The sequence below is a fragment of the Pleurodeles waltl genome, chromosome 3_1 (assembly GCF_031143425.1).
Source record: "Pleurodeles waltl isolate 20211129_DDA chromosome 3_1, aPleWal1.hap1.20221129, whole genome shotgun sequence".
Classification (NCBI taxonomy): Eukaryota; Metazoa; Chordata; class Amphibia; order Caudata; family Salamandridae; genus Pleurodeles; species Pleurodeles waltl.
This window is the reverse complement of record NC_090440.1, coordinates 698,691,887-698,717,509: the sequence shown is the minus strand read 5'-3', so window position 1 is coordinate 698,717,509 and position 25,623 is coordinate 698,691,887. Positions and strand designations below refer to the sequence as shown.

Below are 25,623 nucleotides of genomic sequence, written 5' to 3'. Positions count from 1 at the left end.
AACAACTGTTGTCCATTAAAAGGCATATTAAGCACAGCCTGTTGGAGCTCTGGCTTAAATCCGGAGGTGCGGAGCCATGCGTGTCTCCGAATAGTCACTGCTGTGTTCACAGTTCTGGCGGCTGTGTCCGCTGCGTCCATTGCCGATCGTATCTGGTTGTTGGAGATACTTTGGCCCTCCTCCACCACTTGCTGTGCACACTTTTGAAACTCTTTGGGAAGATGTTCAATAAAATGATGCATTTCATCCAATGAGCCCTGTCATATCTTGCCAATAAAGCTTGTGAATTGGCAATGCGCCATTGATTGGCTGCTTGTGCTGCAACTCTTTTCCCTGCTGCATCAAACTTTTGACTTTTTGTGAGGTGGTGGTGCATCCCCAGAAGTCTGTGAGTTTGCCCTTTTGCGTGCTACGCCTACTACCACTGAGTCAGGTGTTAGTTGCTGCGTGATGTACACGGGGTCGGTAGGTGGAGGCTTGTACTTTTTTTCCACTCTAGGTGTAATAGCTCTGCATTTGAAGGGGTCTTGAAACACTTGTCTTGCGTATTTTAACATCCTTGGTAACATCGGCAGACTCTGGTACTGGCTGTGTGTTGACGACAAAGTATTAAATAAAAAGTCATCCGCGATAGGTTCCGCATGCAGTGCTACATTGTGAAAAGTAGCTGCTCTGGACACCACCTGCAAGTAAGCAGTACTATATTCAGGTGGTGACGGTCTTGCTGGGTAGCAGTCTGGACTATTGTCAGATACTGGTGCATCGTAGAGATCCTATGCATCTGGGTCATCCTGGGACATCCCTGTGTGCGTTGGAGATTGCAACATGGGGGGGTTGCAATTGGGGACAGTTGCGGCGAGTGCAGTGGCAATGGTTGTGGCGAAAAACGTGGTGGAGTTGTTTCTTTTGCCACCTTTGCCTTTGGCTGTTTCTCTGTTTCTTGGAAAGCAAGTTTCCTTTTCATTTTAATAGGGGGAAGAGTTCTTATTTTCCCTGTGTCTTTTTTAATATGGAGCCTTCTTTGTGTATAACCTGGCTCTCCCAGCTCCAATTCTTGTTCAAATCTATGGCCTTGAAGTTGGGATGACAGGCCTTGTTCCTCAGAATAGGAGCTCTGTTTCGGCTCCGATGCTGGACGTTTCGGCACCAAAACTTTTTCCGCAGTCTTTTTCGGCTCCGAAGCCACTTTTTTTTTTTTGTTTCGGTGTGCTGATCTCTCGGTGCCGACTTTGCTCGGAGCCGGTATTTCGGTGTCGAGTCTGGTCAGAGCCAGTATCTCGGTGCCGAGTATACTATGTGCCGGTATATCGACCGGAGTCGGATGTCTTCGACACTTGTGTGACCTTTTTCGGTGCCGATGGTTGGTCACCGTGTTTACGGGTTAAGCCATGGCCTGCGGCGGTGGCGTCCCCTGGGCTTTCATTATCTTGGTGTGAGTTTTAGCCGGGGCAGTTTTACTCACGGTTTTCGCCGGCTGCTCACTTTCGGCCTCGTCCGAGTCCGAATCCGGAATGGAGTAAGTCTCCTACTCTTCGACGTCGTGTTGTCCTGACGGCGTCAACGCCATTTGAAGCCTTCGAGTTCTCCAGTCCCGTAGCGTCGTTTTCGACCGAAATGCCCGGCAGGCCTCGCAGGTATCCTCTGTGTTCGGGGAACAAACACAAATTACAGACCAAATGCTGGCCTGTGTAAGGATACTTATTGTGGCATTCGGGGCAGAAGCGGAACGGGGTCTGTTCCATAAGCCTTGAAGACGCACGCGGTCAGGCCGACCAGGCCCCGCCGGGGAATGGAAGCCCCGAAGGGCTACCGGAGCTCTTCTTTTATTCGGTGTCGATCTGCTATAACTAACCCGATACCGAACGCAAACAATACCGTCGAGTTTTCCGAGATTTAACTAACTTTCCGAACCGAAACACTGAGCGAAGAGGAACAAGTCTGAACCCGATGGCGGAAAGAAAACAATCTACGATGGAGTGGACGCCCATGCGCAATGGAGCCGAAATGGGAGGAGTCCCTCGATCTCGTGACTCGAAAAGACTTCTTCGAAGAAAAACAACTTGTAACACTCCGAGCCCAACACTAGATGGCGGGATATGCACAGCATGTGTATCTGCAGCTACGCATGTCATCGAACATATATATGGAAAATGTCACTTACCCAGTGTACATCTGTTCGTGGCATGAGACGCTGCAGATTCACATGCTTTGCACATCCCACCATCTAGTGTTGGGCTCGGAGTGTTACAAGTTGTTTTTCTTCAATTAAGTCTTTTCGAGTCACAAGATCGAGGGACTTCTCCCCTTTCGGCTCCATTGCACATGGGCGTCGACTCCATCTTAGATTGTTTTTCCCGCAGAGGGTGAGGTAGGAGTTGTGTATATAGTAATAGTGCCCATGCAATGGAGTAAATATGTATGTACATAATGTAGTTTAAGGTGATATATTTACAAATGTTCAAGATCAACTTCGAAACGGCTACAGGCTCCCGGGGAGGCGGGTGGGCGCATGTGAATCTGCAGCGTCTCATGCCACGAACAGATGTACACTGGGTAAGTGACATTTTCCGTTCGATGGCATGTGTAGCTGCAGATACACATGCTTAGCATAGATTAGTAAGCAGTTATCCTCCCAAAAGCGGTGGTTCAGCCTGTAGGAGTTGAAGCTGTCTGAAACAAAGTTCGTAGTACTGCTTGGCCTACCGTGGCTTGTTGTGCTGTTAAAACATACACGCAATAGTGCTTGGTAAACGTATGAGGCGTAGACCATGTGGCTGCCTTACATATTTCAGTCATTGGAATGTTTCCTAGAAAGGCCATAGTAGCACCTTTCTTTCTAGTCGAGTGTGCCTTTGGTGTAATAGGCAGTTGCCTTTTTGCTTTGAGATAACAGGTTTGAATGCATTTAACTATCCATCTAGCAATGCCTTGTTTGGAAATTGGATTTCCTGCATGAGGTTTTTGGAAAGCAACAAATAATTGTTTTGTTTTCCGAATTTGTTTTGTTCTGTCAATATAGTACATTAACGCTCTTTTGATGTCTAATGTATGTAGCGCTCTCTCTGCTACAGAATCAGGCTGTGGGAAGAACACTGGTAATTCTACTGTTTGATTCAAGTGAAACGTGATATGACTTTCGGTAAAAATTTAGGATTTGTCCTTAGAACTACTTTATGCTTGTGTATTTGAATAAATGGTTCTTGTATGGTAAATGCTTGAATCTCACTTACTCTTCTTAGAGATGTGATGGCAATTAGAAATGCAACTTTCCATGTTAAATATTGCATTTCACATGAGTGCATGGGCTCAAAAGGTGGACCCATGAGTCGTGTCAAGACAATGTTGAGGTTCCATGAAGAAACTGGTGGTGTTCTTGGTGGTATAATTCTCTTTAGGCCTTCCATAAACGCTTTTATGACTGGTATCCTAAATAGTGAAGTTGAGTGCGTAATTTGCAGGTAAGCTGAAATTGCGTTAAGATGTATTTTAATGGATGAAAAAGCTAGCTTTGACTTTTGCAAATGTAGTAAGTAGCTTACGATGTCTTTGGCAGATGCATGTAAGGGTTGAATTTGATTATTATGGAAATAATAAACAAATCTTTTCCACTTATTTGCATAGCAATGTCTAGTGGTTGGTTTCCTAGCTTGTTTTATGACTTCCATACATTCCTGTGTAAGGTCTAAGTGTCCGAACTCTAAGACTTCAGGAGCCAAATTGCTAGATTCAGCGATGCTGGATTTGGGTGTCTGATTTGTTGTTTGTGTTGAGTTAACAGATCTGGTCTGTTTGGTAGTTTGATATGAGGCACTACTGAGAGGTCTAGTAGTGTTGTGTACCAAGGTTGTCTTGCCCAAGCTGGTGCTATTAGTATGAGTTTGAGTTTGTTTTGACTCAACTTGTTTACCAGATATGGAAGGAGTGGGAGAGGGGGAAAAGCGTATGCAAATATCCCTGACCAACTCATCCATAACGCATTGCCCTGAGACTGATCTTGTGGGTACCTGGATGCGAAGTTTTGGCATTTTGCGTTTTCTTTTGTTGCAAATTCGTCTATTTGTGGTGTTCCCCATCTTTGGAAGTAAGTGTTTAGTATTTGGGGGTGAATCTCCCATTCGTGGATCTGTTGGTGATCCCGAGAGAGATTGTCTGCTAACTGATTCTGAATCCCTGGAATAAACTGTGCTATTAGGCGAATGTGGTTGTGTATCGCCCAATGTCATATTCTCTGTGCCAGCAGACACAACTGTGTTGAGTGTGTCCCTCCCTGTTTGTTTAGGTAATACATCGTTGTCATGTTGTCTGTCTTGACAAGAATGTGTTAGTGGCTTATTATGGGTTGAAATGCTTTTAACACTAGAAATACTGCCAGTAGTTCTAAGTGATTTATGTGAAACGGTGTTTGCTGAGTATCCCATTGTCCCTGGATGCTGTGTTGATTGAGGTGTGCTCCCCACCCTATCATGGAGGCATCTGTTGTTATTACGTATTGAGGCACTGGGTCTTGGAAAGGCTGCCCTTGGTTTAAATTTATATTGTTCCACCATTGAAGCGAGGTGTATGTTTGGTGGTCTGTCAACACTAGATCTAGAAGCTGACCCTGTGCCTGTGACCATTGTGATGCTAAACACTGTTGTAAAGGCTGCATGTGCAACCTTGCGTTTGGGACAATGGCTATGCATGAGGACATCATGCCTAGGAGTTTCATCACCATTTTGACTTGTATTTGTTGTCTTGGATACATGGCCTGTATTACATTGTGAAATGCCTGTACCCTTTGTGGACTTGGAGTGGCAATCCCTTTTATTGTGTTGATTGTCGCCCCTAAGTATTGCTGTGTCTGACACGGCTGAAGGTGTGACTTTGTGTAGTTGATTGAGAAACCTAGTTTGTGGAGGGTTTCTATGACGTACTTTGTGTGTTGTAAACACCGTTCTAGTGTGTTGGTTTTGATTAACCAATCGTCTAGGTACGGGAACACATGTATTTGCTGCCTTCTGATATGTGCAGCTACCACTGCCAGCCATTTTGTAAAAATTCTTGGCGCAGTTGTTATTCCGAATGGCAACACATTGAATTGGTAATGTACCCCTTGGAATACAAACCTTAAATACTTTCTGTGTGAAGGATGTATTGGTATATGGAAATATGCATCCTTTAGGTCTAGTGTTGTCATGTAGTCTTGTCGTTTGAGCAGTGGGATTACGTCCTGTAATGTCACCATGTGAAAGTGATCTGATTTGATGTGGGTATTTAATGTTCTGAGATCTAATATAGGTCTTAGAGTCTTGTCCTTTTTGGGTGTGAGAAAGTACAGAGAGTAAACTCCTGTTCCTTTCTGTTGAGTTGGTACTAATTCTATTGCTCCTTTTTGTAGCAACGCTTGGACCTCTAGTACTAGAAGATCCATGTGTTGTTTTGACATATTGTGTGTTTTCGGTGGGACGTTTGGAGGGAATTTGAGAAATTCTATGCTATAACCATGCTGGATAATTGCTAGGACCCAAGTGTCTGTTGTTATTTCCTCCCAATGTTTGTAAAACTTGGTTAGTCTCCCCCCCACAGGTGTTATGTGTTGGGGATTTGTGACGTGGAAGTCACTGCTTGTTTTGAGGAGTTTTGGGACTTTGGAACTTCCCTCTACTCTTTTGGAATTGTCCCCCTCTATATTCTCCCCGAAAACGTCCCCGCTGATATTGGCTCTGATAAGTGGGCCTGGTTTGTGAGGTTGTGGGTTCTGTAGTTTGTCCTCGAAACCCCCCTCTAAACTGCGTTTTGCGAAATGTGCCTCTGCTCTGTGGGGAGTAGAGTGCGCCCATGGCTTTGGCCGTATCAGTGTCTTTAAGTTTTTCGATAGCAGTGTCCACCTCCGGCCCAAACAACTGCTGTCCGTTAAAAGGCATATTCAGCACGGCTTGTTGTATTTCCGGCTTGAATCCTGACGTACGCAACCATGCGTGTCTCCTTATGGTTACTGCTGTGTTTACTGTCCTAGCAGCTGTATCTGCTGCATCCATTGCTGACTGTATCTGATTATTTGAGATACTTTGTCCTTCCTCCACCACTTGTTGTGCCCTTTTCTGGAACTCCTTGGGTAAGTGTTCAATGAAATGTTGCATTTCGTCCCAATGAGCCCTATCATATCTTGCCAGCAGTGCCTGTGAGTTGGCAATACGCCATTGGTTGGCAGCCTGTGCTGCAACCCTTTTCCCCGCAGCGTCGAACTTGCGACTTTCCTTGTCTGGAGGTGGTGCGTCTCCCAAGGTGTGAGAGTTTGGTCTCTTGCGAGCTGCCCCTACTACCACAGAGTCTGGTGTTAATTGCTGCGTGATATATACAGGATCTGCTGGCGGTGGCTTGTACTTTTTTTTCCGCTCTTGGAGTTATGGCCCTGCCCTTCACAGGCTCCTGAAACACCTGTTTGGAGTGTTTTAGCATTCCGGGAAACATAGGTAAGCTTTGGTGTTGGCTATGAGTGGAGGATAGTATGTTAAACAAAAAGTCATCCTCAATAGGTTCTGCATGCAAGGTGACATTATGAAATGCTGCTGCTCTTGACACCACCTGTGTATAGGCTGTACTGTCCTCAGGTGGCGACGGCCTCGCTGGGTAACAGTCTGGGCTGCTATCTGACACTGGCGCATCATAAAGATCCCATGCGTCGGGATCATCCTGACTCATTCCAGTATGAGTTGGGGATTGCATCAGTGGTGGAGTGGCTACCGGTGATGTGTGCGTTGATGGTGGTGGAGATGGTGGCGGTGTTGTTTGTCTTGCCACCTTTGCCTGTGGCTGCTTATCCTTTTCTTGAAAGGCAAGTCTTCTTTTCATCCTAATTGGGGGAAGAGTACTTATCTTCCCTGTGTCCTTTTGGATGTGGAGCCTTCTCGGAGTGTAGTCTGGCTCCATTGACTGTAGTTCTTGACCGAACTTATGTCCTTGCATTTGGGAGGACAGTCCCTGTTCCTCTGTGTAGGAACCTGATTTCGGTTCCGAGGCTGGATGTTTCGGAATGGAAACCTTTTTGGTAGCCTTCTTCGGCTCCCACGACACTTTCTTTATTTTCGGCGTCCCGGTCTCTCGGTGCCAACTGATTTCGGTGCCGAACTTGCTCGGACCCGCTGTCTCGGGCTCGAGTTTGCTGTGTGCCGGTATCTCGACCGGAGTGGGATGACTTCGACACATGCGTGCCCTTTTTCGGTGCCCTATTTTTTGGGTTAAGCCATGGCCTGCTGGCGGTGGCGTCCCCTGGGCTTTTGTAGTCTTCTCGTGAGTTTTGTGTGTCGACGTCTTACTCACGGTTTTAGGCGTCTCTTCGGGATCGAGCTCTTCTGAGTCCGACTCCTGGATGGAGAAGGTTTCTTCTTCCTCCTCCAAGTGTCTTTGTCCTGTCGGCGCCGACGCTATTTGCAGTCTTCTTGCTCTTCGGTCTCTTAATGTCTTCCTCAACCAAAAAGCTCGACAGGCTTCACAAGTATCTTCTCTGTGTTCTGGAGACAAACACAAGTTACAGACCAGGTGCTGATCTGTATAAGGATACTTGTTGTGACATTTGGGGCAGAAGCGGAATGGGGTCCGTTCCATCAGCCTTGAAGAGACACGTGGTCGGGCCGACCAGGCCCCGACGGGGGATCGAAAAAACCCCGAAGGGCCACCGGAGCTCTTCAAAAGTCAGTGTCGATCTGTAGTAACTAACCCGATACCGAACGCGAACAATACCGTAGAATTTTCCGAGATTCTAACTATCTTTCCGAACCGAAACGCGGAGCGAAAAGGAACACGTCCGAACCCGATGGCGGAAAAAAAACAATCTAAGATGGAGTCGACGCCCATGCGCAATGGAGCCGAAAGGGGAGGAGTCCCTCGATCTCATGACTCGAAAAGACTTCTTCGAAGAAAAACAACTTGTAACACTCTGAGCCCAACACTAGATGGCGGGATGTGCAAAGCATGTGTATCTGCAGCTACATATGCCATCGAACATATATATATATATGGAAAATGTCACTTACCCAGTGTACATCTGTTCGTGGCATGAGACGCTGCAGATTCACATGCTTTGCACATCCCGCCATCTAGTGTTTGGCTCGGAGTGTTACAAGTTGTTTTTCTTCGAAGAAGTCTTTTCGAGTCACGAGATTGAGGGACTCCTCCCCTTTCGGCTCCATTGCGCATGGGCGTCGACTCCATCTTAGATTGTTTTCCCCGCAGAGGGTGAGGTAGGAGTTGTGTATATAGTAATAGTGCCCATGCAATGGAGTAAATATGTATGTACATAATGTGGTTTAAAGTGATATATTTACAAATTTACAAATGTTCAAGATCAACTTCGAAACGGCTACAGGCTCCCTGGGAGGCGGGTGGGCGCATGTGAATCTGCAGCGTCTCATGCCACGAACAGATGTACACTGGGTAAGTGACATTTTCTGTTCAATGGCATGTGTAGCTGCAGATACACATGCTTTGCATAGACGAGTAAGCAGTTATCTCCCCAAAAGCGGTGGCTCAGCCTGTAGGAGTTGAAGTTGTTTGAAATAAGGTTTGTAGTACTGCTTGTCCTACTGTGGCTTGTTGTGTTGTTAACACATCCACTCAGTAATGTTTGGTAAACGTATGACGCGTAGACCATGTGGCTGCCTTACATATTTCAGTCATTGGAATGTTTCCTAGAAAGGCCATAGTAGCACCTTTCTTCCTAGTCGAATGTGCCTTTGGTGTTATAGGCAGTTCTCTTTTTGCTTTGAGATAACAGGTTTGAATGCATTTAACTATCCATCTGGCAATGCCTTGTTTGGATATTGGATTCCCTATATGAGGTTTTTGAAAAGCAACGAACAGTTGTTTTGTTTTCCGTATTTGTTTTGTTCTATCAATGTAGTACATTAAAGCTCTTTTGATGTCTAATGTATGTAGTGCTTTTTCAGCTACAGAATCTGGTTCTGGAAAGAACACTGGTAGTTCTACTGTTTGATTTAAGTGAAACGGTGATATGACTTTTGGTAAGAACTTCGGATTAGTTCGTAAAACCACTTTATGCTTGTGTATCTGAATAAAGGGTTCTTGTATGGTAAATGCCTGTATTTCACTTACTCTTCTTAGAGATGTGATGGCAATTAGAAATGCTACTTTCCATGTTAAATATTGTATCTCACATGAGTGCATGGGTTCAAAAGGTGGACCCATGAGCCGTGTTAAGACAATGTTGAGGTTCCACGAAGGAACTGGTGGTGTTCTTGGTGGGATAATTCTTTTTAGGCCCTCCATAAAAGCCTTTATGACTGGGATCCTAAAGAGTGAAGTTGAGTGCGTAATTTGCAGATAAGCTGAAGTTGCGGTGAGATGTATTTTAATGGATGAAAAAGCTAGCTTTGACTTTTGTAAGTGCAGTAAGTAGCTTACGATGTCTTTAGCAGATGCGTGTAAGGGTTGAATTTGATTACTATGGCAGTAATAAACAAATCGTTTCCATTTATTTGCATAGCAATGTCTTGTTGTAGGTTTTCTAGCTTGTTTTATGACCTCCATACATTCATGTGTAAGGTCTAGATGTCCGAATTCTAAGACTTCAGGAGCCAGATTGCCAGATTCAGTGATGCTGGATTTGGGTGTCTGGTCTGTGGTTTGTGTTGAGTTAACAGATCTGGTGTATTTGGCAGTTTGACATGAGGCACTACTGAAAGGTTTAGTAGTGTTGTGTACGAAGGTTGTCTTGTCCAAGTTGGTGCTATGAGTAGGAGTTTGAGTTTGTTTTGACTCAATTTGTTTACTAGATATGGAAGGAGTGGGAGAGGGGGAAAAGCGTATGCAAATATCCATGACCAACTCATCCATAACGCATTGCCCTGAGACTGATCCTGTGGGTACCTGGATGCGAAGTTTTGGCATTTTGCGTTTTCCTTTGTTGCAAATAGATCTATTTGTGGTGTTCCCCATCTTTGGAAGTAAGTGTTTAGTATTTGGGGTTGAATCTCCCATTCGTGGATCTGTTGGTGATCCCAAGAGAGATTGTCTGCTAACTGGTTCGGAATTCCTGGAATGAACTGCGCTATTAGGCGAATGTGGTTGTGAATCGCCCAATGCCAAATTTTCTGTGCCAGGAGACACAACTGTGTTGAGTGTGTTCCTCCCTGTTTGTTCAGATAATACATCGTTGTCATGTTGTCTGTTTTGACAAGAATGTGTTTGTGTGTTATTATAGGTTGAAAAGCTTTCAACGCTAGAAATACTGCCAGTAATTCTAAGTGATTTATGTGATACTGTCTCTGTTGAGTGTCCCATTGTCCTTGGATGCTGTGTTGGTTGAGGTGTGCTCCCCACCCCATCATGGAGGCATCCGTTGTTATTACGTATTGAGGCACTGGGTCTTGGAAAGGCCGCCCTTTGTTTAAATTTATAGTGTTCCACCATTGAAGCGAGGTGTATGTTTGGCGGTCTATCAACACTAGATCTTGAAGTTGACCCTGTGCCTGTGACCATTGTGATGCTACGCACTGTTTTAAGGGCCGCATGTGCAGTCTTGCGTTTGGGACAATGGCTATGCATGAGGACATAATGTCTAGTAGTTTCATCACTATCTTGACCTGTATTTTTTGTTTTGGGTGCATGGCCTGTATTACATTGTGAAATGCTTGTACCCTTTGTGGACTTGGATTGGCAATCCCTTTTGTTGTGTTGATTGTTGCTCCTAAGTGTTGTTGTATTTGACACGGCTGAAGGTGTGACTTGTTGTAGTTGAGTGAGAAACCTAGTTTGTGAAGGGTTTCTATGACATACTTTGTGTGTTGCGAGCACCTTTCCTGCGTGTTGGTTTTTATTAACCAATCGTCTAGGTACGGGAACACATGTATTTGCTGTCTTTGATATGAGCAGCCACTACTGCCAGGCATTTTGTAAAAACTCTTGGCGCAGTTGTTATCCCGAATGGCAACACTTTGAATTGGTAATGTACCCCTTGGAATACAAACCTTAAGTACTTTCTGTGTGAAGGATGTATTGGTATATGGAAGTACGCATCCTTTAGGTCTAGTGTTGTCATGTAGTCTTGTTGTTTGAGCAATGGGATTACGTCCTGCAGTGTCACCATGTGAAAGTGATCTGATTTGATGTAGATATTTAATGTTCTGAGATCTAATATAGGTTTTAGAGTTTTGTCTTTTTTGGGTATGAGAAAGTACAGTGAGTAGACTCCTCTTCCTCTCTGATGAATTGGTACCAACTCTATTGCGTCTTTTTGCAACAACGCTTGAACTTCTAGTTGTAGAAGATCTATGTGTTGTTTTGACATGTTGTGTGTTTTTGGTGGGACATTTGGAGGGAATTCTAGAAATTCTATGCAATAACCATGCTGGATAATGGCTAGAACCCACGTGTCTGTTATTTCCTCCCAGTTTTTGTAGAACTCGGTTAGTCTCCCCCCCACTGGTGTTGTGTGTTGGGGATTTGCGACATGTAAGTCACTGTGTTTTGTGGAGTTTTGGGACTTTGGAACTTCCCTCTACTCTTTGGGAACTCTCCCCCTCTATATTGTCCCCGAAAAATTCCCCGCTGGTATTGGCTCTGATAAGTGGGCCTTGTTTGTGAGGTTGTGGGTTCAGTGCTTTGTACTCTAAACCCCCCTCGAAATTGTGATCTTCGAAATGTGCCTATGCTCTGTGGGGAGTAGAGGGCGCCCATGGCTTTGGCCGTATCGGTGTCCTTTTTAAGTTTTTCGATAGCAGTGTCCACCTCCGGCCCAAACAACTGCTGTCCGTTAAATGGCATATTCAGCACGGCTTGTTGTATTTCCGGCTTGAATCCAGATGTACGCAGCCATACATGTCTCCGTATTGTTACTGCTGTATTGACAGTCCTAGCAGCTGTGTCTGCTGCATCCATTGCTGACCGTATCTGATTGTTCGAGATACTCTGTCCTTCCTCTACCACTTGTTGCGCTCTTTTTTGGAACTCCTTGGGCAAATGTTCTATAAAGTGTTGCATTTCGTCCCAATGAGCCCTATCATATCTCGCCAACAAGGCCTGTGAGTTGGCAATGCGCCATTGGTTGGCTGCTTGTACCGCCACTCTTTTCCCAGCCGCATCAAACTTACGACTCTCCTTGTCTGGAGGTGGTGCATCTCCTGAGGTGTGTGAGTTCGCCCTCTTGCGTGCTGCACCTACTACCACCGAGTCTGGTGTTAACTGTTGTGTGATGTACACAGGGTCTGTTGGTGGCGGTTTATATTTTTTCTCCACCCTTGGAGTTATTGCCCTTCCTTAGCCAGGCTCCTCAAACACTTGTTTGGAGTGTTTCAACATTTCAGGTAGCATGGGGAGGCTCTGGTACTGGCTATGTGTTGACGACAGTGTGTTAAGTAGAAAGTCGTCTTCAATTGGCTCTGTATGCAGGCTAACATTATGAAACGCCGCTGCCCTTGACACCACCTGTGTGTAGGCGGTAGAGTCCTCAGGTGGTGACGGTCTGGCTGGATAACAGTCGGGACTGTTATCTGACACTGGCGCATCATAAAGATCCCACGCGTCTGGATCATCCTGACTCATCCCTGTATGATTTGGGGATTGCATCATTGGTGGAGTGGCTACCGGTGATGGCTGTGGAGCGCGTTGTGGAGATGGTGGCGGGGTTACTTGTTTAGCCACCTTTGCCTGTGGCTGCTTGTCTTTCTCTTGGAAGGCAAGTTTTCGTTTCATCCGAATCGGAGGGAGAGTACTGATCTTCCCCATTTGTTTTTGGATGTGGAGCCTTCTTTGGGTGTAATCTGGCTCCATTGTCTCTAGTTCCTGTCCAAATCTATGTGTTTGCATTTGTGAGGACAGGCCTTGTTCCTCTGTGTAGGAACTTGTTTTCGGTTCCGAGGCCAGATGTTTCGGTACCAAAACCTTTTCAGCTGCCTTTTTCGGTTCCGACGCCACTTTTTTGTTCTTCGCCGTAGTGATCTCTCGGTGCCGACTTGCTTCGGTGCAGAGATTGCTCTGACCCGGTGCCGAGTCTGCTCTGTGCCGGTATCTCGACCGGAGTCGGATGACTTCGACACATGCATGCCCTTTTTCGGTGCTGATGCTCGGTCACCTATTTTTCGGGTTAAGCCATGGCCTGCCGGCGGTGGCGTCCCCTGGGCTTTTGTGGTCTTTGCGTGAGTTTTGTGTATCGACGTCTTACTCACGGTTTTCGGCGTCTGTTCAGGATTGATCTCTTCCGAGTCCGAATCCTCGATGGAGAAGGCTTCCTCTTCTTCTTCCATGTGTTTTTGTCCTGTCGGCACCGACGCCATCTGTAGTCTTCTTGCTCTTCGGTCCCTTAAGGTCTTTCTGGACCGAAACGTTCAACAGGCCTCACAAGTATCCTCCTTGTGTTCTGGAGACAAACACAAATTACAGACCAGATGCTGATCTGTATAAGGATACTTGTTGTGACATTTCGGGGCAGAAGCGGAATGGGGTCCGTTCCATTAGCCTTGAAGACGCACGTGGTCGGGCCGACTAGGCCCCACCGGGGGATCGAAAACCCCAAAGGGCCACCGGAGCTCTTCCAAATTCGGTGTCGATCTGTTGTAACTAACCCGATACCGAACGCAAACAAGACCGTCGAATTTTCCGAGATTTTCAGTAACTTTCCGAACCAAAACGCGGAGCGAAAAGGAACACGTCCAAACCCGATGGAGGAAAGCAAATGATCTAAGATGGAGTCGACGCCCATGCGCAATGGAGCCGAAAGGGGAGGAGTCCCTCGATCTCGTGACTCGAAAAGACTTCTTCGAAGAAAAACAACTTGTAACACTCCGAGCCCAACACTAGATGGCGGGATGTGCAAAGCATGTGTACCTGCAGCTACACATGCCATCGAATATATATATATATATATATATATATATAAAACCAAAAGTATTACATTCTCAAAATACTCTACAGCCAAGTCAACCAAGGGACACTACCTCTCATATAAGATCATAAATAGGTTTGCACACGAGGGAGCTAACCTGAAGTGCATCACAGTACAACAGATCTGATGGTATAGAACATTCTGGTAGAAAGAAAATATTGTTTTCCTGCACTCCAGTTTGGCAAACATGCACAAGACGATTGAAGTAGGCAAAAAACACACTACAAAATGTATTTATTTTAACTTAGCCAAAACCTTTGTGTGCTTAAAATTCATGTCAGATTGTGTACCTCCAAAGGGTCTTTTGAGCTGTACAAACATACAATCTGCAATACATACAAGTAGCAAATGTTTATTAAGTAGCTTAAATCTAGCAATCTAGCATAAAACAATGCAAGGTACATATGACAAAATGCAATCACTGGGAAATGTATTAGAATCTATAATTTGGAATTTATTTAGACATACTCCAAACATGTTTACAAATAAGAACAGTATCTTTGACTCAATGTAGGAAGTTGGCTCAGTATATACTATTTCAAAGTAAGAAATGGTGTGCACAGAGTCCAAGAGTTCCCCTTAGAGGTAAGATAGTGGAAAAAAGAGATAATTCTAATGCTCTATTTTGTGGTAGTGTGGTCGAGCAGTAGGCTTATCAGAGGGTAGTGTTAAGCATTTGTTGTACACACACACAGGCAATAAATGAGCATCACACACTCAAAGACTTACTCCAGGCCAATAGGTTTTTATTTAGAAAAATATATTTTCTTAGTTTATTTTAAGAACCACAGGTTCAAGATTTACAAGTAATACTTCAAATGAAAGGTTTTTAAGTCAGGTATTCTAGGAACTTTGAATAATCACAATAGCATGTACAGTTTTGACACAAATGGCAATAAGCTATTTTAAAAGTGGACACAGTGCAAAAATCAACAGTTCCTGGGGGAGGTAAGTAAATGTTAAGTTCACAGGTAAGTAAAACACTTGCAGGGTTCAAAGTTGGGTCCAAGGTAGCCCACCGTTGGGGGTTCAAGGCAACCCCAAAGTTACCACACCAGCAGCTCAGGGCCGGTCAGGTGCAGAGGTCAAAGTGGTGCCCAAAACACATAGGCTTCAATGGAAATAGGGGGTGCCCCGGTTCCAGTCTGCCAGCAGGTAAGTACCTGCGTCCTCGGAGGGAAGACCAGGGGGGTTTTGTAGGGCACTGAGGGGGACACAAGCAGGCACAGAAAGTACACCCTCAGTGGCACAGGGGCGGCCGGGTGCAGAGTGCAAACAGGCGTCGGGTTTCAGATAGGAATCAATGATGCAGGCAGGCACAAGGGGGGCTCCTCGGGGTAGCCACCACCTGGGCTAGGCCGAGGGTCGCTTCTGCACTGGAGTTCGGTTCCTTCAGGTCCTGGGGGCTGCGGGTGCAGTGTTGGTTCCAGGCGTCTGGTTCCTTGTTACAGGCAGTCGCGGTCAGGGGGAGCCTCTGGATTTCCTCTGCAGGCGTCGCTGTGGGGGCTCAGGGGGGTCAACTCTGGCTACTCACGGGCTCGCAGTCGCCGAGGAGTCCTCCCTGTAGTGTTAGTTTTCCGCAGGTCGAGCCGGGGGCGTCGTGTGCAGAGTGGAAAGTCTCACACTTCCAGCGGGAAACGTGGGGTCTTTAAAGTTTCTTGTTTGTTGCAGAAAGTTGCAGTTTCTTGAACAGGGCCGCTGTTCTCGGGAGCTTCTTGGTCCTTTAGAGGCAGGGCAGTCCTCTGAGGCTTCAGAGGTCGGTGGTCCCTGTCGGATGCATCGCTGGTGCAGTTTTCGTCGAAGTAGGGAGACAGGCTGGTGGGGCTGGGGCCAAATCAGTTGTCGTCTTCGTCTTCACTGCAGGGCTTCAGGTCAGCAGTCCTCCTTCTTTAGGTTGCAGGAATCTGTCTTCTTTGGGTCTGGGAGCCCCTAAATACTGAATTTAGGGGTGTGTTTAGGTCTGGGAGGGCAGTAGCCAATGGCTACTGGCCCTGAGGGTGGCTACACCCTCTTTGTGCCTCCTCCCTGTGGGGAGGGGGGCACATCCCTAATCCTATTGGGGGAATCCTCCTTCTACAAGATGGAGGATTTCTAAAAGTCAGAGTCACCTCAGCTCAGGACACCTTAGGGGTTGTCGTGACTGGCCAGTGACGACTCCTTGTTTTTCTCATTATCTCCTCCAGCCTTGCCGCCAAAAGTGGGGGCAGTGGCCGGAGGGGCGGGCCTCTCCACTAGCTGGGATGCCCTGTGGTGCTGTAACAAAGGGGGTGAGTCTTTGAGGCTCACCGCCAGGTGTTACAGTTCCTGCAGGGGGAGGTTAGAAGCACCTCCACCCAGTACAGGCTTTGTTCCTGGCCACAGAGTGACAAAGGCACTCTCCCCATGTGGCCAGCCACATGTCTGGTGTGTGGCAGGCTGGCAAAAACTAGTCGCCTACACTGGTAGTCGGATATGTTTTCAGGGGGCATCTCTAAGATGCCCTCTGGGTGTATTTTACAATAAAGTGCACACTGGCATCAGTGTGCATTTATTGTGCTGAGAAGTTTGATACCAAACTTCACAGTTTTCAGTGTAGCCATTATGGTGCTGTGGAGTTTGTGTTTGACAGACTCCCAGACCATATACTCTTATGGCTACCATGCACTTACAATGTCTAAGGTTTTGCTTAGACACTGTAGGGGCATAGTGCTCATGCACATATGCCCTCACTTGTGGTATTGTGCACCCTGCCTTAGGGCTGTAAGGCCTGCTAGAGGGGTGTCTTACCTACGCCACAGGCAGTATGAGGTTGGCATGGCACTCTGAGGGGAGTGCCATGTCGACTTAGTCATTTTCTCCCCATCAGCACACACAAGCTGTGAAGCAGTGTCTGTGCTGAGTGAGGGGTCTCCAGGGTGGCATAAAACATGCTGCAGCCCTTAGAGACCTTCCCTGGCATCAGGGCCCTTGGTACCAGGGGTACCAGTTACAAGGGACTTAACTAAGTGCCAGGGTTATGCCAATTGTGGAGACAAAGGTACAGTTTAGGGAAAGAACACTGGTGCTGGGGCCTGGTTAGCAGGGTCCCAGCACACTTTCAAATCATAACTTAGCATCAGCAAAGGCAAAAAGTCAGGGGTAACGATGCCAAGGAGGCATTTCCCTACACTCAATCTATAGTACAAGTCCCTATATGTGCCTTGTGTGCAATACAGTTAGATCAAGATAATACAACCATGATTTGTAACCAGGGCCTCTCGAATTATGCAGTATGGGAGGACCACATTATGTGGCAGGGCTGACTAAAATATGTGGCAAGAAAATGAAATTTTTGTTGCATAATGCAGAACATTTGGAAGCAGTATTTCTTCACCAGTTTGTCATTCTCACATGTTAATGTATGGACAAAGGTTTCACCTCATTAATACTAGTTTAACACAAACTCAGCAATAAGCAACTGGAAGGTGACCTGCTCTGTGTAACAAAATGCTTGCCACTGTGCAATAACACATGAGGTAGGGTTTATTAACTTTCAGTCCATTAGAACTAGATTTTTTTGTTGTTAAAATCTGCAATTGTGCAGAATAAGATAGGTTGTGTGGCAAGTGCAGTCATTCTATAAAGATAAAGCAAATGCAGCAGCCGCATAATCACATACCAGTAGCCCAATTTAACAGCAACAATTAAAGATAATAATTAAAATGCTAACTCACTAGATTTGTCAAAACGAACGTAAATAATTGCAATACTGTAAAAATAAGCTGTGATAAATTGGTATGAATTGATTTTTCAATATTTTTTCAAGTCTTGGTTAAGTTGACAACTTGCAAAACTTGTATCGGCTGGATGGATTTCTACAGCGACTATTTATCAATTTGAAAAAAATGCGAAATTGAAAGTATATATTAGGTAAGAACATGAAAAACAGTGAATAAACAATATCAAGCAATTCAATGTAAACTGCCTTCCTTCCCTATCTGATTATATTGTAACATTGACTCAGCACACAACATTATCGTGCAGGCAAGCTTCAAGAAATCCCACAGAGCTGGGCAGTTTTTCTTATAAATGCAAACTATGTCAACAGGTGTTACAGGCTCAGACAGCCTGTTTCAAGTAACACTTTAGAGCAAAGCATTGGCACCAGTCATAAAAATAAATGTTACTTCTCAGCCCACAAACCCTAATACCTCAGACATTTATTTGGTTAGAAACATGCTTACATGAAATCTGAAGTGGGATACGTCCGAAGGCACAGCCACATTGTAATGACCAACAGCTTTGTATACATTCTTATTGTGTTTCACCAGTACCCCTTGTGGCCACATGCATTCCTCTGTCCAACTGCAGGGAAAAGGAAAAAGAAGCATGCTTGCGTCACTGACAATGTTTTATTTCAAGTGAAAAACAGCTAAGTCTTCAGGTACACAATCCTCAAAATTAAAAAAAACAAGTATTAAAGAAGGTGTCTTGGTCTTAAAAGCAGGAAAGGGCTCAGGAAAAGAGGGGTGTATGTAGTAGGTTCTCTAGGACATATACGCCATTATATGTTCTTCTTTTCAAGAGTACAGGATTTAGGAAACCCAAGACCTTTTTTAATCACTTATAAAGGAAGCTATGGCACTAAAACTACGCTGATGTACTGAAAATCCAATACCAGAACTATTTCCTGAGCCCAAATCAGAAACACCAACACTGGATTAAGTCGAAAAAGAGATGCCACAATTTAAAATCAACCCACAAAGAACTGCATTGCTTTCAGTCAAACCTTAAAATTAATGTAGGTTCTGCTAAGAGAACTGTGGAATAAGTGATCTAAAATGATTCGTGTGTCTTGGCAAGTGTATCACTTCTTTTGGTCTATGGCTTAGTTATTTGGCTAATAAATTCTGCGACCTTGTTGAAGCAATGCACACATAGTTTAAAAATAAAAATCTGTGTATTTCACAATCATAAGAGATTAACTGAAACCCTTAGCTAATCATGTCTGGCTTGAAAACAGTGTCTGAGCCACCACCAAAGTGTGCCAGCACTGAATGTCAGAGGTACTCCGCCTTTTGACTGCTCCACCCCATTTTTCTGACACAGCCCAGCACCGGAGATAATTTAGTTCAGACTGATCTCACACTGCCATACTGTAGGTACATATTTATGTGGTACATGTACAGCACAAAATCAACCTAAAAGGCAACATAGAGCTGTACAATCAACCAGTGTTTGGAGGGAAAGATCTGTTCTGAGGGCAAATGCTAAATGCTACTGCATATCAATGAGGCATACTTTTAAGAGGTTCATCTTATTATACGTTGGTTGTAAAGCCAGCTCCTCTCTACAAGGAGTTACCAGCCACTAAAAAAGCACAGATTGTGGTTAAACAGTGAAGTCTTAACTTTCAGTCATTCTTTCTTTTCATATTTCTCTATAGAAATTCAGGTTTAACACGTTCTCAATATAGAAAGCTAGCATTTTCAGCTAGGTGCTGTAATGTAGCATTTTTCACTATGTCTCTTCCACTGAGAAAAATATTTCGGCAAACAACGTCTTGTCCAGCTCTATGGAGGTGACGTATAAATAACTCACTTTGAAATGTGTGTCTCAAATGCAGATTTTTTTTAAACTAAATTATGTTAAAGAAGTGCTCCGGGGTCCCCTAACAGTAGCAGGGATATTCTACTTGTTGGTCCTACAATGAGGATCCTTCAATTTAAAAATGCTTTTATTCATACAACTCTGTGCTTCTTCTAACGCTACTGATAAGACTAAATGTATTCTGTTTTATCCGCTAGATTACCTCTAAATTGTGGATCACTAGTATAGCAAGATATAGTGACTTTAAATTGTCCCAATAATTCAGGAAGTGGTTTAACATGCATTTAAAAGAAACTCTTTCCTAAACTGTGGCATTTCTGATTGTTGCCATCAATCACGCTCCTGCATGCGCAGATGGGGAAGGGACGTAGTCCGAATCCTCCCCCTACTTCATTTCCAGTCTTATGGTGTCCTTGCTAAGGGTGTGCAGACAGCCACCAGAGACGGTGAACTCATCAACCAGATAGGTTGGGGATGCTGGTCAGGATAGCGCTGCCAATGTATGTTTTCAAATCAGCTACATCGTCAAAGCCAACAGGTCTCGTCTTTGGGACCAATTGGCTTTTGCAATGGTTTTACCTTTGCTGTACAGCACAGCTAAAACAAGATGCTAAGATGGGGTAGTTGTGTCATTTTGGATGCACGTGCACCAAGTATGCATCTACAAAATGAGTAGTGACTTTCAAATTTACTTATTTGGAACAGTAAATACAAGAAATGTGAAGTTCGAACGCTTTTTTTTTTTTTTTTGCGGGGCAGGTGGGAAGGGTCCTTCACAGAGCTGGGCAAAAGGGAAGCAAAATAGACTAGAGGGCTGGGCGAGTGGAAATAAGGTGGGTGTGGATTGGTGGCAGCAGTGTGAAAGGGGGTATATGGAAGCAATACACATGTGGGTGGAGAAGAGCAGCAATGTGCAATAGAGAATGAGGGAATGGGTCAGGGGAAGGAACTTTTAGGTTGGGGGTGAGGCAACACGTGAGAGAGCAATGTGGAGCGAGTGGGGGAAGAAGTCCACATGTGAGTAAATGAGGATGAGCGTCAGAAGAAGGGAGGAGCACTTGGGTGACATAGCAGCAATGAATGCAGGGTAGAGCAGTACCAAAGCAAGACAGTTGGAAAACACAAGCCCATAGAATGCTTAACATAAAAGAAACAAGCATGTGCAATGCAATGGGTCTCACGTATGCTTGAGTTAGCTAGTAGCATTGTAAATTCCTAACTGGACATTTCTTGCCACATAAATTGAACATGAAAAGAAAAACAGTTGGCTTAAGAGCCGATTCAAAATGCCACGGCCGCCATGAGTGTGAGCACGAAGAAGATACACAAAAGGAAAAAGAAGTTCGCTCTCAGTCAAACATATCGGCAAATGTGCAATTATCCATGTAACAGGGACGATCGTCAAGGCGGTAACAAAACTGCCCCAAGGAGTGACAAACGTAAAGCGTTTACCAATGATAACAATGGATTTTTTAAAGGCAAGCCCATAAACGAGTGATAGTGATGAGCATGCGGTGGGCGTGGTTAAAAGTCCATAGAGAGATTAAAAAAGTTCAGAGCGCTCAACCTAAAAAGTAGTGCAGGGGAAACAAAGAAGACCGCCAATGAAAAGGAATTGTTAAAAGGCTGTGCTCCAGGAGGGACAAACACAATATTGACAAGCTAGGACACAATTAAGACGCAGGAAACGATAGCAACAGGAGAGCCAACTCATGGTAAGCAATGGTTGGGTTCCAAGCCCTTGGATGTCCTTGGTAAGCCCACAATAGGTGTCAAGCAACAGGCTGTGCATATGCTGTCTAGTAAGCTTGACTAAATGAGAGCAGGCTTGCAAGGAGAGCCAGTGATGTTAGTCATGATTGGGACAATGGTGGCACCACACTTAAGAAACATAATACGAGTACAGGGCACTAGCAGCAACTGTTTCTAGGATAAGGACAGAAAAATGTTGCACAACCAAGCAGAGGACTAGCAAATGACTTCTAGGTCTGAAAGGGGGAGAGCTGTATAAAGGGTTAGTGGACACAGAAGACCAGGTCTGGCAACACTGATTCTTTTGACACCCTCGCTGGACGTTCGAGCTCACACTCTTAACTCCGTTCACACACCTTTTTTGTTTCCCCCCCCTTTGCTGGCTTCCTTGATATCCCCTTATCCTGCTTCCTGAAACAGAACTCTATTTGTTTTTAGATCGATCTTGGCACTTTGCTCTATTTTTGTTTACCTTGAACCTGCTCTAGTTATTTCCATTGATTTGGCTTAGTTGACTGGCAACCTGTTTTTGACCTGGCTTTGGATTTGCTCTTTTGGTTGAGCGACCACCATTTACCTTTCCAGTGGAGTAAAGCACTGATCATTTTCAGTACTCTGGCAAGTTTCTGCATTTGCCCGGAGACAAGTTACAGAGATGATTCACCTCACACCAGGTAAGGTGCCTCAAGTATTTCTATAGTACTTGCCTGTTATAAGAACCCTTGTTCCATTATCAGATACAGTCTTCTGCTTTCCCTCTTGACAGCGAGTTGTATTGTGCCTCTGTGATGCTGTGCTAGCCTGTACCTCAGTAAATCCAATCCCGGTCTTTTACCAACAAAATTGCTGCAAACAAGGGTTCTCTCCCTCTCCCTCTCTCTCTAATCCCATAATCCCACTTACCTTTTAGAATCAGGTATTCCCTACTTTTCTGGAGTAGGATACTGGTATGTTAGACCACGTACAAGGGGAGAAGGCAGGATTAACCTGGCTATTCTTCAACCTGAACTCAGGTTGAATTGTAAGGGTGGTGACAGGGTTGAAGTTCAGATATGTGATGGACCCCCAGGGCATGAGTGATATGTGCAGACAGAGTTTGAGGCACTATGGATACGCAGAGTTTTGTGTCATCAGCATACATGCTGATGTTGATACGGTTATCATTGTGTAAATGCCCAAGGGGCATCAAGGAGAGGTTGAAGATGACACAATACAGCAACCTTTGGGACCCAGCAGTGCAGATGTGAAGGAACTGGCAATGGCTGGAAAAGTAGGAAGAGAACCAGTGAAGGACATTGCCCATGAATGCCATTCTAAGACTTCAGGGTGTGTGATAAGGGTGGAATAGTTGACAATGATGAAGGTGGATGGGGGGGGAGGAGGGCAAGAAACATCAGGAGACAGGAAACATCCTTACCTTTGGTTAGGAGAGTGCTGTCTAGGCTTTGTAAGGTACCAGTCCCTTTGCTGCAGCATGACCATGCACCAGATTTAGTCATCCAGGATATGGTTGGTGTTAATGTGATTTTGGAGTTGAGTGTAGGCTGCCTTTTCAGTGATCTTGCTAATGAAGAGCAGCAGCGTAACGCACCAGTAGTTCGATTTGTTAGGGTCTAGCGTGGGATTCTTCAGGAGTGACAGAAACATGTATATCTTGAGTGCTTCTATGATGATGCTTTGAGTAAGAGACCTTCTCCAGAGAAAGCTTTAATGGTAGAGGGCAAGAGATCTTCATAGAAAGTGGCTTTGAGGGAGTCAAGGATATTTTCAAGGTATAGAAGGCATATAGCTTTGAAGGACGACCCCTGCAGGATGGTAGGCAGAGATGTAGGTGAAATTGTAGTGGTTACATAATGACAAATTTAGACAGCTCCTGAAGGACGAAACTACTAGCATGCTTTGCTCTTATTAATGGTTCAGTGACCACGCCACTAGCTTTTTGGAAGGAGTACATGACAGTAATATGCGAAGAGCAATAGGCTACACAGCTAGGCTGAGAAAATAAAAAAGGGAAATATTCAGATGGTGGAAATTCAGATACTGAATTTCGAAGCTCAATTCATATTAGATGCCAATGATTTATACCAATATGAGTTTCTTACCAAAAGCTACACCACCACCAGTTGATGAGTGATTTGCAGAAAGCTTTCCTCACCTCTTAGTGCAGATGTTATGATGAGGGTTGCAAGGCAGGACAAACGATTTATTGGCTAAGTAAACATACTGACCAGCACAGGATCATCACAAGAATTAAGACAAACAATAGTAAGCAGCCCACAGACCCAACCAAAATAGTTGTAGAATATGATCCATTTTAAAGACAACTCTATGCTTCTATCCATAACTAGTTTAGGTGTGCATGGAAGGTGATCCCGTATTTTGAAAATTCAACTGACGAAATTACAGAGCCGATTAAACAACTGCAGCTAGAGAAAGACGCAGGAGCCAAATGGGCTCTCTGTTAAATTTTATAAAATGAATGCAGCAATGCTTGTCCATATCTCATAGCACTGTACCCAAAGGCTCGAGAAGAGGTTATCTTTCCCTCAGGTATATGAGAGGTGGTCACAATATTATTGCCATTAGAGGGCTGTGATGCTGTTTGATGGAAGTCCGATACAGCAATCTCAAAGTTACATCTAGAATTTAAAGTAATTGCAACAACATATGCAAGTAGATTTGTGACCATAACTGAAAAATTAGTACAAAGAGATCAGAGCAGTTTCATGCCCCAGTGGGCCACAAGATTTAATATCCATTGGCTGAACAATGCCCTGCCAAAATCTTTTTTGTTCTATACAGTTATACTTCAAATTTATTTTCAAATGTGTTTGAGAAATTGAATTGGGATTACTTATTTACCTAGCTTGAATGACAAGAGTTGGCTTATGTTAAATTGCTATACGTGGAACCTGTGGACAAGATAGAGATAAATAACCGCCAATTCCAGTTCATTCCTATTTAATGGGGCAGTAGAGATGCTACCCATCTACCTCCTCTCCTTGCCCTTGAAGTACAGCCTCTGACTAGAATTATGAAATCATACTCCAGTTTGACTGGTTTCAAGTCGGTGTCTCAGGGACAAGGTCTCACTGCATGCAGATAATTTACTTATAGACATGAGTAACTCCAAAACCTCAGGCCAATAAAAAAAGAAATCAAAACTCTAAATGACTGGAGATTTAATTGGACTACAATTTAAATGGGGTTTGTATATCCAGTGGCGTGTACAATAGAAGTCACTGTAGGTATGCATGTCAATAACTACGTCCAAAACCAAATATTTGGGCATTCTCATTTCTATCAGAGCAGAATATGGGTAAGAAATCTCAATCCTTTGATGGAAAAACATCAGAAGGAGATCGCTCATTGGGCGTTTAACCGACCTCTATTAAAGGTAGGGTGTAGCTGTTCAAATGGTTGCCCTCAAGAAAAGTTTTTCTTTCTTCAGAATATTCCTCACGAAAGATTTATTTATTTATTTTAAAGAAATCTCACTTCTATGGTTTTATAATTTCTATGGTAAAATGTTGTTCCTAGGGCCAGCATGGCTATAAATGCTGCAAGTCTCCCTATGACTGTAGGGTGACCATTTCAGATTAAGTGGAATATTATTGACCTTCACACTTAGTCAACTAGGGGAGATCCAGCATACGATAAAGCAAGATAGACTTTGCGTCATGAGAACATATTGTATATTCTGTACAGGAGCAGAATGTTATAGTTACAGGAAGAACGCAAGACATTTTCTACCTGGGGTAGACCTTGTACTCCCAGCGACTAGGATGGTAATTATTTTTTGTAAAGGGACGTTGGAAACACTGGAAAGGGAGAAACGCAAATTACATACTGTCCTGTGGGTAAAGATGATATTACCTGGAGTGGGTGACCTGAAGCGTTTTAAGGTTTAGGACACTCTTCGGCTCAAAGGTCTGGGGTATGTGGCAGCAATTACAGAAATTAAATCATTAATAACATAGAAGGAAGAGTTCAGATTACTTTGAATTCAGTATTTATTGCTACCTAGAGTTGTAAAATGCCCTACTTCCAAAAAAATCCACCATCAAACGTATCCCCAAACATAGCTCTCGAGGCCAAAGCCACCATCGAGCCACTTCTGGATAAACAGATATCCATAACATTATTAAACATTTGTAATCCATAACCCGGACACATACCCAAAACGTAGAAGTGACTGGACGGAAGGTGGAGGGCAGGTGGCTGATACCAAATGGCTAACTGCTCTGATGGCACCTAGGGAGGCTGCTGTGTCTGCTTGTTATAGACATATTCATTTTAAGTAGCTTGACAGTATTTATTATAGCAGTCAAATTGTGGAAACCTGGGAACAATCGAGCCCCTATATGCCCAAAATGGCAAGAAGATTTTTTTTTTTTTAAAGGAACATGTTACTTACCCAGGAAGTG

General features: G+C 44.4%; 1 protein-coding gene across 6 annotated transcripts in view; it reads right to left on the bottom strand.

Annotated features, from left to right (window-relative positions):
- Positions 1-25,623, bottom strand: part of TMEM39B (transmembrane protein 39B) — a 480,936-nt gene that overhangs the window by 195,304 nt on the left and 260,009 nt on the right. For all 6 annotated transcript variants that reach the window (XM_069223330.1, XM_069223325.1, XM_069223329.1 and 3 more), the window contains one exon: positions 18,079-18,199. In XM_069223330.1, the coding sequence (XP_069079431.1) occupies positions 18,079-18,199 (121 nt within the window). The remainder of the gene's footprint in view (positions 1-18,078; positions 18,200-25,623) is intronic.